Source organism: Trichomycterus rosablanca, chromosome 20 (assembly GCF_030014385.1).
Source record: "Trichomycterus rosablanca isolate fTriRos1 chromosome 20, fTriRos1.hap1, whole genome shotgun sequence".
Lineage (NCBI taxonomy): Eukaryota > Metazoa > Chordata > Actinopteri > Siluriformes > Trichomycteridae > Trichomycterus > Trichomycterus rosablanca.
The window spans coordinates 22,110,165-22,124,511 of NC_086007.1; the positions used below are offsets into that span (position 1 = coordinate 22,110,165).

Consider the following 14,347-nt stretch of genomic DNA (forward strand, 5'->3'; position numbering starts at 1 on the left):
CCAAAAATCTCTCTTCTGACAGTCTAAAAAAACCATAGGAAGTCATCACGGTGGGATTTGTGCACAGGTGTCTTCATTATTCTTGGGCAGTGTGGCAAGAAAGTACACTAGCCAACTACTGCTGAGATCTGGGGTTCAAACCTCAGCATTGCTATTGACAGGTCGAGCTTCGGCATGGGCATGATTGGGTAATGTCTTGTGAGGGGGTTAAATTGGAGTGTTGCATCAGGAAGGCATCCGGTGACGAATGCGGACCAGATCTGAAGTCAAGGCTTTATTTGCTGCTTGGAAATCAGTTGGTTTCTCTTGTCACTCTACCATGGATACCATTTTATCCCAGTCTTGTTCTAATAGTGGAAGAGTCATCATGAGTTGTCAGTGCACTGTTGAAGGTATTTTGCAAGGCTGTGCAGTTCTGAAAAGGCTCACCACTGTTCCAAGTTTTCTGTTTGGAAATAATTGTTCTTACTGTGGTTCACTAAAGTCCCTAATCACCATTATTAAATTCATTATCAGAACTTTCCTTTTTGTATACAAAGATATGGTGATTTAAACTCCAGGTTTTCACAACTCAAGTGTTTTAACAATTAAAAGTGGTAAAAGCTGACACAATTCTTGAGTGGTCAAAGTCTTGGGGGCATATATGTTTAATTTTGGCCAATTTACTGACTAATGAGTTATTGATAAGCCATTAAAACTGTGTTTTGCCCATTTGGGTTGCTGGTTTTTTTGTAAAGCTGTGTGTTAAATAACAATTGCAAACAATTGTTCTTGTTTAATTTTAATTTGTTGTCCAATTTGTATAATTATATTTTTTGTTTGTTTTACAGATCCTTTGGACAGTGCCTGGGTTTACACCGAAGCTTGGCTTTTGGCCGTGTGGCACAACAGATTGTATGTGTACACCGCTGTAGCAGTCATCATAGGATTATGGTTCACACTGAATGTGGCCCTTAAGAAGGTATGATTGAAGCACTGTTCATGTTAGCAAACACAGGGAAGAATATCTAGCACACATTGTTTTGTCTGAAAATCGGTCACAAAATACAACACAATTCTTTAAGTGTTTACTGGTGTCTGTTTGCAGAAGACGGTAGTTAACCCTGTGAATGCTCAGCCTTTGAAAGCTAAGAAAAAGGAAGAAACATCTGAGAAAGAAAATGACGTCAATGTTGCAGGTGTGCGGATTTTCTATGGGTCACAGACAGGAACAGCAAAGGTTTGTGAATTTATTTTACAAAAATCAGCAAAGATGCCATAGGCAATATTTGAATACCAAATGTAATACACGAACACAAGGATCTGTTGGGATATTCAAATAAATATGCCTATACATAACTCTATTGCTATGCCACTGAACACTGTTTTTTGTACTTTGAACAAAGTCGCTAAATAGTACTAGAGAGCCTGACATTGTGGACAGAAGTTGGTATGCCTGTACGTATAACCAGACTTGCAAAGTAATTAGTTTGAATATTCTTTCAGGGCTTTGCAAAAATGCTCTCAGAAGACATTGGGGCTCTCGGCTTCCAGTCTGAAATCATTGACCTAAAGGATTATGACCCGGATGACAAGTTGTCAGATGAGGTGAGATGTTTTGATGTTCTTTGCATAAAGTCTTTAACTAAACTGCAGAAAGAAGTCATTGTCATTGTGTCTAATAAGTACTGGTTTTATTACATCACAATGCTCCACCAAAGTGTCCCACTTTGAGCTCATTACAGTTTGTTGTTTTTTTACTCTACAGTGTACTAGCAAAATGATCTGTGTGTTCCTCATGGCTACATACACTGATGGGAAGCCCACAAAGAACGCTGAGTGGTTCTGTAAGTGGCTGGAGGAGGCATCTACTGACTTCCGCTATGGCAAAACCTACCTGAAAGGAGTGCGATATGCTGTCTTTGGCCTGGGGAACTCTGTGTACGTCGGCCATTATAACACGGTGAGAAAAATCCTGCAGTTCTTGATTGTGAAACTCGATTTATTATTTTGTTAAGTACGTCTTGCATGAATTAGATCCTCTCTTGTTTACAAACACAATTACTTGGCTTCTTACATCTGTTTTTTGTCTCAATGTGAAGAACTTTTTAAACCTGAATATACAATGTTATTTTTAACAGGTAGAAGTTCCTCCACAAGAGGGAGCGCTTAACTTTGTAGTCACACTGGTTCTCTGCATCTTTATGACTGTGTCTTTGGTAATTAAGTTTTCATTTGTTCTGGTAGGTGGGCAAAAACGTGGACAAGTGGCTGTGGATGCTCAGTGCGTCACGGATCATGAGCCGGGGCCAGGGCGACTGCGATGTGGTGAAAAGCAAAAACGGCAGCATTCAGGCCGACTTCCAGGCGTGGAAGGACGACTTCCTAAAACGCCTACAGGCCCTGGCTAAGGGGGAGAAGAAAACGTGCAGCTGTGAGTGCAAGAAAGGCTCATGCAAGAACAAAAAGAAGCACCAGGATGAAGTGGAGGACCAGGAGCAAAGCTCGGAGGTAAACTCTCTGTAGGACCTGTGTAGTCATGGTAACAGCTCTGTCACCTGTAATCTGTGGTTCTTTTGTGTAAAGCAGCTCGTCTACATACTTTGTTTTTATTTGCACTGAACAGGTTGATGTCTAAACCTGGTATAGACGTACTTATTTGTACGCATATGATATACTTTTATTAATGAGTAAATTACCTTAGTGCAGACTTGTTAAATGTTCTCAGTGCTGTGACTTGTTATTATTATTAAGAATATTGACCATATGTTGGAGCATGATTTTGACAAATTGGCAGTGAATTCATGTATATGGTTAGTCAATGCATTGTTCTTACTAAAATCATGGGTCTAAAAGACTAGCCCCCTACCATGGAGAACTGGAGCTTTCAAGCGGGAATATCAGCAGTGCTACTGACCTGGCTGGGCATCTAACAGACACAGTTGATCTTGTCTGATGGATAGAAGGTTAATGAGGGTTCTCTTCATGTCTGCTGCTGAAATAAGACCTCTGCTGTCTTGAGGCACTTGCTCGAGTGGACAAGAGACAAGCCATATGCAATACAGCTCTCTCTGAGAATCCATCGCTGGCATGTAAAAAGAAGCACATGGTAAAGGTGGCATCAGCAGCAGATGAAATGAAATAAAAAATTTAGATTTGAAGAGAAACAAAAACAGAGGTGTCATTGCATTTTTGACAGATGCCGAGTATGTCCATGTGAATGCAGACAAAGACCCTGTTGCCTAATTATCAGAAAGAATGAACAGTATCCACAGTAATAAACTTTCTGTATTATTGCATTTGGGAAGTGTGTTTGATGAGGTGTGTTTGATGTTGTAGGAGCTGGTTGAGTCGAGCAGTGATGCGGAATCTGCTGGTGAGGACGAGAAAGCTCACGGCTCGGTCATCGACATGGAGGATCTTGGAAACGTTATGAACAGCATGAAGAAAGCCAAGGTAGGTTGATCAGCTTCATTAGCTAGTGATCAGAAGGCTGCTGGTTCAAGCCTCACCACCACCAAGTTGTCACCGTTGGGCCCATAAGTAAGGCCCAGTCGCCTTGGATTAAAGTGTTTGATAAATAAATTTCATAAATGTAAATGCAAATTAGCGATGTCTGGTGGATCTTAAATCAGATCTGGTCATCATCGCATCACAGATCTGATCATCATCGCACCCAGAACCATGGCCATTAATTACAGCCTTCTCTGTTCTGCAAATACATTTCACAAATAAATCCGTGTCTAAAGAAAATCTTGGACCATATACAATCTAAGCAGTTGAGGGTTAAGAGCCTTGCTTAAGGGTCCAACAGTGGTAAAATAGTGATTACTATTTTTTATTTCTCATGCATTAAGTATGTGCTTTGTGTTGTGATCCCATGATCCCTTATGTGGGGATGATAAATGTCACCCACCAACCCACCAGCAATGCCTGTTGAAGCTTTTTAACTGCTTCTATGGTCAGTGATTCAAACACAGCAGCTACTGTAATGACCTGACGGCTGAAATTGGGCTCCTGGCCTGTCCAGCCATCAACGCATTGACTGCAATAGATTGTATGAATCTGTGGCTTCATGTAAGGAGGCAGAGTGGCAGATGGTTTGCTACACTAGACAGCAGCTCTTGCAGGCGCTGGGAGGATTTACGTAACTGTGAACTGTGAACACTGACGCCCACTCTGCAAGTCTGTATGGAGGAGTGATTCATGGTACGAGGGGAACAGAGAGATTTCCCCATACACACATCAAGTACAGATGCACAGATCTGGGAAGAAAGCAGCGAGTTTTTCCTTCTGTACAGCCGGGTTGGTTGGTCTGAATTAATGACGCTGTCTGAAGTGATGTGCCCAGAGAGAGAGAGAGAGAGAGAGAGAAAGGAAAGTTTGAAGTGGGTTTTGTTGAGTGATCGGTCGGCTGTGTGTGAACTTTTCATCCATTGTTCAAAGACTTTTGTCGACACCGCTGATTCCCATTGGCCACTTTATTAGGAACTAGTGTACACATGTTTATTACTGTAATTTATTCACTTAATCACGAGCAGCAGCACAAAAATAGTGCAGGAATGGGTCAAGAACTTTAGCCAACATTCACATTAAGCATTGAAATGAGATCCGTGTTACCTTGACCGTGGCATTATTGGTGCATGGTGGGCTGGTTTAGGTTTGTTAAAAACTGCTGATCTGGGATTTTTGCTGATATGGCAACTGCCGAACTGAAAGGTGGCGCAATCCTGCATTTGTAAAACCTGGAATCTCTTCTTGTGGCTTTGTAGCTCTTTAATTTGATTTAATACACTCTTTAATTGACTAAGTCAATACTGCATATTGTTCCCACACTCTGTGCTCAGAAGAACCTAGAATTAGTGGTGAATGTACCTTCTCCCAACACGTTTAGAAGCGCCTCAGTAGTGGATCCGCTTGTAACTAAATTGACCAACACTGATCCTTTCATTTTAATCTAGAACCATTTTTATCCAAGCATAGGTAGAAAAAAAACAAAATCTTTTGAAAAATTGCATTGGTCTAAAAATGCATATAAAAACAACATACTAAAACAACACCAGGGTTATAAAAATGATATATATAAAAATGATATAAAAAGGATTTACCTTTTGTGATGTGAATATATCTATTGTGTGAGCACTCATAAGAAATCATTTTAATCTTACTTTTTGGTAAAGAAACTGCAAATATACCCCCACTTTGTTATATTTTATTTTACAATCTAATAGCTGACCTGGTCAGCTTTAAGCTTTTTTTACGGCAGAATAGTCATTTTATTTCTTGACCTTGTTCAGTCTCCTGTTGGCTTCGGTTTTGCCTCCTGCAGCCATAGTGAGGTGAATGAGATAAGAATGTTTCCCTGCTGACTTCTCTAAACTTCTTCTCTGCTATTGATTAGTCAGGGTCTAAGACTGTTTAGGATGCTGAGCGGATGTACAGTAAACAACAGATAAAGACGTTGCCTGACTACTAACGTTTCTTAATCAATTTGTCTTTGGTATTTACTCCTATAGTAATGAACTGCCTGAAGCATGTAACATCATGCTTATTTCAAAGCTTCCTATCCAATTTCTGGGTGTAGTCCATAAAAATGAAAATATAAAATGAACCAAAGGATAAAGACAAGATGAAGAAGACAGATATATAATACCCAGTTCTGCCATTAAATGACACACATGTGTTTAACATGGCTTAATATACCCAAATAAACAAATAAATAAATCTAAATAATAAGCTAAACAAATTGAGCACCTAGATTGTGCAACATCCCATCTAATTCGCTGACTTTCCACCCAAGAGAGCTGAAGCTCCCTAGTTTGAATTTCAGCAGTGCTATCAACCTGAACAGGCGTCTAACTGGCAGCCGGTGACTGTATGTGTGTCGGAGGTAGCACGTGATGGTCTGCTGCACTCCTCATTTAGCAATGTTAATTCACACTTTAAAAGGCATCCACATACATATGGTGGGGTGTTTTTTGAGCCGGACCTAGATTTTAATGGTTTACATACAGTTGAACTAATTTCTTCTCACTATATGGAGACAGCTTTAGATTTCAGACCTTGGCAAGAGACGACTATTTAGTGTACTTTTTCATGGGTGCAGGATGTCCCAATTACCTGTTTATCACCATTGTGAATCAAAGTAGAGACAATTGACATGTTCTACCTCTAGGAAATGATTTCCTCATTATGTCTGCCTGTGTTGTGTTCTACAGAAACAAGCAGAGGAGCTCTCTCAGCGAGGAAATCGCTCCAAAATGAATGGAGTGGCGACGGTCGAGGCTGAGGAGGAGAGGAGGGAGATGATCACCCCTGCTCTAAGAGAAGCGCTCACTAAGCAAGGTACTACCAGGTCTTAATCATTCACTCTGGCATTTCATTCACCTTCACTGTAATACCTGCTTGCTGGTTGTAATAAAGATCACATTAAACACTGCTTGAATGGGGGTGGGATTGGGGGGTGCTACAGAGCCACAGCAAACACCTTAAACATCCCTTAATTCTATTACATGGAAGACATGAAATGATTTTCACTCATGCGCACGTTGCTTAGAAGTGATTCCCTGGCTGCGTTCAAAAACCATCTAATGTTTACATTTACATTTTCAGCATTTAGCAGACGCTTTTATCCAAAGCGACTTACAATTATGACTGAACACAATTTTGAGCAATTGAGGGTTAGGGGCCTTGCTCAGGGGGCCAACAATGGCAACTTGGCAGTGGTGGGGCTTGAACCGGCAACCTCCTGGTTACTAGTCCAGTACCCTAACCGCTGAGCTACCACTGCTACATAAATATAGTGTGTAACTCAGTGGGTTGCACTGTCGCCTCACAGCAAGAAGGTCCTGGGTTCGATTCCCAGGTGGAGCGGTCCGAGTCCTTTCTGTGTGGGGTGGGGAGGTGAATTGGAGACACAAACTTGTCCATGACTGTGTTTGACATTAAACTTGTGAACTGATGAATCTTGTATAACCAGTAACTACCTGTCCTGTCATGAATGTAATCAAAGTGTAACATTTCGAGTGCACTACTTTTGGAAGATGTAGATCGGCGTTAACGTTCAAAGTTGTTTCCTTCCTTCATTGTTCCCACCCACCTCAGAGCCAAAATCACCAGACAGATTCTCCAGACCATGATCTGATCAGAGTGAAATTCTGACCTTGTGAGAGGACACGAGCGCACTTTTTACTCTTTACTCTGTTGCAATATTTATTCTACAGTCAAAAGCTGTTTACTCTTCTTTATGATGTATTGATTGAATAGAGTGAGAGTTTTTTTTCCCTGTTTATTTAAACTTTTACATGCTGGGCGTCTGATGATGATTACACAGGCTTTCTATAACGCCTGGGTCGCTCACTCTGTGAAGTTCTTTTTTTTTCTCCACCCTGCTTACAATTTTCCCACTTTCTGTGCTATTTATAGCAACATAATTCAATAATATGGGCTCTGCAGTGCAGCCGTGCTTCCTCTCCTATTTTGTACGGTGGATTAGCTGTGATGCACATCATTACCATCGCCTACGCACTCATTTTTATAAATTGCCGCCTATACATTGCATGGACAAAAGTATCGGGACACCCTTTCTATTTTTTAGATTCATGTTTTTCAGGTACAAAAATAGTTATAAAGGAAAGTATATGCTTTTAACTTTGCAGCACCAGTTTAGGGAAGGCCCTTTCCTTGCCCAGCATTACTGTGCACAAAGCAAGCTCTGTACAGACATTAAGGAAATCTTGGTTTTGAGCCCTGACCTCAAACCCACTGAACAGTTTTGGAATAAACAAGAACTTTTACATTATTACATTATTACATTTTAAAACAAATCCCACATTAAATAAATAAATGAATAATACAAATAAAGAAAGTATCCTCACTTAAATAAATTTGGCTGGAAAATTCCGAATCTGGCAACCATGTAGTGACGTCAGCCTTCAAGGTGAATAGCGCTAGTGCCCTCTGTTGTTTAAAGTGAATATCGATTCATTGTACATGTAAACCGATTTAATTCGTTACACATGTGAATCGATTTTTAACTTGTCTTGTGGTGCATCGTTACATCCCTAGTGCCCAGCAGTACAAATGCTCTTTTGACTGAAGTATGTCTGTGGGAATTTGTGCTCATTCAAAGTCTCGTGAGAAGCCTTCTCAGAAGACTGGTGGCTTTTATAGCTGAAAAGATCACACAAAGGTCACTCCTGTGTTTGAAATGGGATGTCCAAATAGAAAAAAAAATTAAATCTACTGAAAAATACACGATCAAATACATTCTTGTTTTTTTTAATTGTGTAAAAAACAAGATCGTGTTAAATGATTACATAAATATTTCACTTTAATATACATCATATCGACTTTTTTGTTGGGATAAAACATTGAATTTTAAGTCAGGATGTTAATGGTTTAGATAATAACTACAAGTGTTCTGGTTTCATCATTAAAGTGAGAAGTAAGTAAAGTGAGAGTCTTAATGTTACTATCACAGGTGCTTTAAAAAATGCTTTCCTGGCATCTTTTCTCACTCTCCGAACTTCCATTTGGTGCTTTTATGTGGAACACTAACAATCCCTGCTGGCATAATTAGCCGAGATGTTCAGAGTGAATGAATTGGGATTTCACACCACATTAAAAAGTATCGACCAGAATGTTAAAAGGCTAATTTGGTGTGAGATCTTAATTAGAAGTGCAAAATACTGTATACTCACTCCATTGAACAACTTTGGTATGCATTGGATCCTTGACCAAGAGTCAGCCCTTCTCATTCAACATCAGGCACAAATTCCAGAAATGGGACAGAACCAATCACGTGAAAAGTCTGTCCAGAAGATTGGAGACTGTTACAGTCAGCTTCGTATTAATGCATATGGTTATATGGTTTAAGGGGGCGGCACGGTGGCTCAGTGGGTAGCACTGTCGGTCTTGGGTTTGATCCCCAGGTGGAGCGGTCTGGGTCCTTTCTGTGTAGAGTTTGCATGTTCTCCCCGTGTCTGTGTGTGTGTCCTCTGGGAGCTCCGGTTTCCTCCCACAGTCCAAAGACATGCAAGTGAGGTAAATTGGAGATACAAAGTTGTCCAGTAACTACATGTCCAATCATGAATGTAACCAAAGTGAGTAAAACATAACGTTAAAATCCTAATAAATTAATAATATGTTTTTGGAATAGAATGTTCAAAACTCATGGTGAGGTGTCCACATACTTTTGACCGTGTAGTGTATGTTTGGCAGAAATTGGAGCAGCAAGCTCATGCTGAAAGTCTTGATGAAGCCATGCTGTTCCTTCAGTCTGTTCTAGAGAAACGGATCAATGTTTACCAAAAGAAACAACCCCACCCATTTCACGTTGTCCAAATTCTTTTGCTTCTCTCTGTACCATCAACATTTTTTCAAACAAATTTTGTTTTGTTTGTTGGAGATTGGACTGGAAGAGCTTGGAAGGGCTCACAGATACGTATGGATGATTAAAGACTGAAATAAACATTCTGTTTCATCTGCTCACATCAGAGGAATCTTCTAGATAAAAGTGGAGTTCTTTGGGCAAACTTTAACAGAGCTGCTCTTAAGGCTTGTGTAGCTTAAACAAAGCCCTCCTAATCTTGATTTCAGGCTCTGCAGCAACATTTATTCCCAGGAATGGTTCCTCTGCGTACAGAGAGAATTTAATTCATGATTAATTGCCCCAGTATGGTTTGCAGTTAGAGATAAAAGTCTTTTTTAAAATTTGTGTCAAAACGAGACATACATTTCCATTGCCCATTTCTTTTCCAGAATGATAAACGTAAATTTTCAGTTAATCTTAAACAATGCAGTTTCATTGCAGCTAAAATGTTAGTGACATGAACTAAAAGTTTGGGGCTGCTTTATCTTAATTTGCGCTTATTAATGAACGACACGTTTTCAGTAATGGAGAGTTCTGGACTGCAGGCTGGCCAGTCTAGCACTCACTGATTACATAGCCTTGCTGTTTCTAAAAGGCATTTGAAATGTGCATATGTGGTGCCCTTGCCCTTGAGCAATGCTCTTAACCCTGTCTGCTCCAGGGGGCGCTGTACAATGGCTGATCCTGTGCTTTAATACCAGCTTTCAAACAGGCTAAGATAAACGGAATAAGAATTTTATTGTACTGCACTCGTGTATCTGTATATATGACAAATAAAGGCATACCATTCCTACTATACATCACTTTTCTGAACATTGTTGATCATGCAATGATTTGACTCTTTTGATAATGATATGCACTGTAGATGGTGAAGTAGTTCCCTGTAGTTTGTCACTTACACTGTTGGATTATACACTGTTACAAAGTTAAACTATTTGATTTCCCTGACTCTTTTCATATGAAAGTGTTAATTGTTATTGCTCGGCTTAAACTGGTATATACTCTTCATTGGTGGTCAGTTGAATAGAGCTGGCCTGTACAGCTCTGCGTGTAGATCCAGGTCTTTTGTTTTGTTGTTTCTCGTGTTGGACCGTTTTATTCACCCCACACGCCGTACTGTCTCACTGCTCATGTTTTTCGTCTTTTGTTCAGGATATAAACTGATAGGAAGTCATTCTGGAGTGAAGCTGTGTCGTTGGACCAAGGTAAACTCTTTTACCTAAAAAAAAAAATCTTTGATGTTCCATCAACTGATTCATTATGATAAGATGCAGCATAAATAATTTATGTCTACGTCAAGAGGTTTATGAAAACGTTTGATGTGACTTTTTTCAGTCCATGTTGAGAGGCCGAGGAGGATGCTACAAGCACACCTTTTACGGGATTGAATCTCACCGGTGTATGGAGACCACCCCGAGTCTTGCTTGTGCCAACAAGTGTGTGTTTTGTTGGAGGTGAGCCATCGTTTGCTGTGTAAAAGCCATCATTATTTGTCTTGATTTCTTCTAAAATGTAATGTTTGGCTGTACTTGGTGCCTTCTTACTGCACAAATACACTGATGAACCAAAACATTATATTAGTATTTTGTACGCCATGCTCATATCATGGTTACTCATAAGACATGTGTAGAATGGAGCTCATTTGGACAGCAAGACCTGAGGGGCTTTAAAAAAGACCAAAGAGCTACGGCGAGAAAACTGGGTTATTGATGTCTGAATCAGCAAGGGGTGCTCACAGAGTACTAACTGACAGTGCTCTGATGGCTGGGGGAACCTTGAACCTCCAACAGGCAGAAGCTCGGCGACAGGGCGGTGCATTGTCCAGGATAGTTCAGTTGTTTCAGCTAGCCGTTGTTATCAGCTGTATAAAATCAGTAATATGCTTTTAACTTTGCGGCATCAGTTGGCACCAAGACTTTCCCTGGTCCAGCATGTTTGTGCCCCTGTGCAGAAGCTGAGCTCTATGATTAAATCATATGAGAAGTTTAGTCTAAAGGAACTCCAGTGTCACAGTCAAATCCCCGTCTTCAATCTCATTAACCAACTTTGGGATGAATTGGAAATTCTGTTGCCAGCTAGGCCATTGTGACTAACATCAGGTCCTGACCTTACAAATGTTCTTTTAATTGACTGGGCACAAACCTCCCCCACACACTCCGGGACAACGCAAACCTTTTCAAAGTCATTTAATTCTGTATTATAAAGTAATTTCAGTTAGTTACCTTATCATGGATACGTGTTAATGGAATCTATGCAACTTATTGGCCATGGTGAGCTAATATTTCTCTGTCATTATCACTGATAGACTCTGAGTGATGTAGCCACTGGCTGTGAAAAGACTTGCTTGCTGTAAATAGATGTGATGAATAGCTGAGCTAAATGGAAGTGCAGCAGTAGTGCAGTGACTGATTTGTGCTGACATCGATGGACAGAACAAAGCTAGCCTACTAATGGACGAGTGTTTTAAAGTTTTAGTGAGTCTCAGAGACGAGCTGTCATGGACAGTCCAAACATTTCTTCATAAGGCTGAAGCAAAATGACTTCCTACCACTGTGCAGATGTTGAGTGTGCAAATATACAGACAGTTTCTGTAGTGTTTTTTGAGTCATATACACAACCCTTCTTTCTCCAGCATGATGAGCTAAATAATTTCCAGTGAGCTCTGATGTTGTGGTTAATCTAACTTAGATACTTGCATGGATGGATGGATGGATAGATGAATATACAGATTGATGGATAGATGAATAGATGGATGGATAGATAGATAGATAGATAGATAGATAGATAGATAGATAGATAGATAGATAGATAGATAGATAGATAGATAGATAGATAGATAGATTAATTTACATACAAATGCACTGAGCCAATGAGTTGCTCATCACACTTTTCCAGTGTCCTTAGATTGGCCCAATCTCTAATGAATCTAACCCTGTTTGCAGCCTAAAATCTCTACTACCCCTTTCATTACAGTCAGACAGTCTAATACCCCAGATTTACAGCTTGCCCTGCAACTACATTACCTTACATTTACACTGTACGCCACTTCATCTTATATTAGGAGTGTCTTGTATTCTCCCCACAGACACCACACAAACCCAGTGGGCACTGAGTGGCGTTGGAAGATGGACCCGGCTGAGAAGATTCTGCAGGAAGCTCTGGAGAACCACCGCAACATGATCCGGCAATTCAGAGGTAATGCCACTTTAATGTTAACTTTATTTCCCTATCTAGTCATATCCAGGTCCCGATTGTGAATCCGCTGTGGCTTCTGCTGTAGTTCGTCCAGTATTAACTGGAACTGTTGGTGGATGCAACCACAAACAATGTGTATTTAATGCATTTTCTCTGGATTCCCTGAATCCTTTGATGATTATGTGTGAACTCCTTGTTAAATAGGATCTTAAACCGTTTCATTATTTGCATTAGATGTATTCTTACTATTATTATTTTTATTTTATGATTAGATTAGATTAGATTAGATTCAACTTTATTGTCATTGTGCAGAGTAAACAAGTACAGAGCCAACGAAATGCAGTATGAGCATTGACACTTCCTTAACGCAAAGGAACCTTTTTATATCCAAGCATAATTGCTTCATGAGTATTTTGGCACCAATATTTGTTATTTTTTTTTTTTTTTTTTTTTTACCCCTTTTTAGGGCATCCAATTGTTCAATTAGCATTAGCTTCCTCTCTGTCTATGCCGAACCCTGCCCTGACTGAGGTGATTGAAGCTAACCCGTATCCCCTCCGAAACACGAGCAGCAGCCAGATGCATCTTTGCCACCCACACATTAACGAGTTTGGCGCCACCTAGCGTTGCATGCGGAGAGACACACCCTAAGGGCACCCCCCCCCATCTCTGTGTAAGCGCCTCCAATCAGCCGGCAGAGAACGCAATCGCATTCTGACAGAGAGAGACCCACATCCGGTTCTTTGTCCCACCCCCCACATGAGCAACCGGCCAATCGTTGCTCATATAGCCACTCAGCTTCGAACCGGTAAAGCAAGGCTGGATTCGATACGACGCTTCTCAGAATCCAGCCCTGGTTGCAGCGCGTTTCTTTTTACCGCTGCGCCACCTGAGCGGCTTGGCACCAATAATTTTTAAGAGAGTAAGAGTTTATTTACTATGAAAAAATCGTTTTTGGGGTAAAAAGTGAAGCATCCTGTCTTGCTTTGTTTTAATACATTGTAACTAACTGCTTTCTGTTTGTATTTACGTATCACATGCTGTCCCAACTTCTTTTGAATGTGATGATGCTGGAACAAGGACGACATTTCTCACAGTTAGTAAGAGTTAGTTTAGAAATGTGATTGTATAACTCTACTCTGAGCTTTGACACTTGGTGAATATGAAGGTGTTTAGCAAAGTTCTTGGACAGTATTTGCACAAATAAAAAAAGCACTGCCTGTTCATTCTGTTTTTTTATGAAGGGTACCTGAGTCTTTCAGTGAGTCATGTTGCTCTTAGTCATATGCTGTTTCCTGTTCATAGTAGATCAGAAATAGCTCAGTTCTTAATAACCAGGTTATCTATAGGTGGAACATATAGGATGATTGATGTCAACAGGCTGTCTTACACACAGGATATTAGTTTTTCTGTTAGATCGTTTAGAGCTGGTACATTTTCTTCTGGTTTTATTTGATATGGTTTATTTAATACCTTGTGCTATAGCACTTAAATTTTATGTATATGTTACATTTGTATTGTGAGAACTAGAAGAACACATAAGTCTTATGAGTCTTGTCGTTTCTGGTTATAACAGGTGTCCCAGGCGTTCGCCCGGAACGTTTTGAGGAGGGATTGGCCGTGAAGCACTGTGCCCTGTCTCTGGTGGGTGAGCCTATAATGTATCCGGAGATAAACTCCTTCCTGCGTCTCCTCCACCAGTGCCACATCTCCAGTTTCTTGGTCACCAATGCCCAGTTCCCAGAAGAGATCAGGTAAATTACAATACAGACTATATGCAATAAAATGATTAACTTACAA

The 14,347-nt window shown here is 40.3% G+C and overlaps 1 protein-coding gene across 1 annotated transcript in view; it reads left to right on the top strand.

The window, feature by feature from the left end:
• tyw1 (tRNA-yW synthesizing protein 1 homolog (S. cerevisiae)) overlaps positions 1-14,347 on the top strand; it is a 29,823-nt gene that overhangs the window by 691 nt on the left and 14,785 nt on the right. The window contains exons 2-12 of the mRNA XM_063016696.1: positions 831-961; positions 1,088-1,219; positions 1,486-1,587; positions 1,748-1,942; positions 2,227-2,490; positions 3,319-3,435; positions 6,198-6,324; positions 10,505-10,557; positions 10,688-10,806; positions 12,438-12,547; positions 14,124-14,301. Of these exons, the coding sequence (XP_062872766.1) occupies positions 831-961; positions 1,088-1,219; positions 1,486-1,587; positions 1,748-1,942; positions 2,227-2,490; positions 3,319-3,435; positions 6,198-6,324; positions 10,505-10,557; positions 10,688-10,806; positions 12,438-12,547; positions 14,124-14,301 (1,528 nt within the window). The remainder of the gene's footprint in view (positions 1-830; positions 962-1,087; positions 1,220-1,485; positions 1,588-1,747; positions 1,943-2,226; positions 2,491-3,318; positions 3,436-6,197; positions 6,325-10,504; positions 10,558-10,687; positions 10,807-12,437; positions 12,548-14,123; positions 14,302-14,347) is intronic.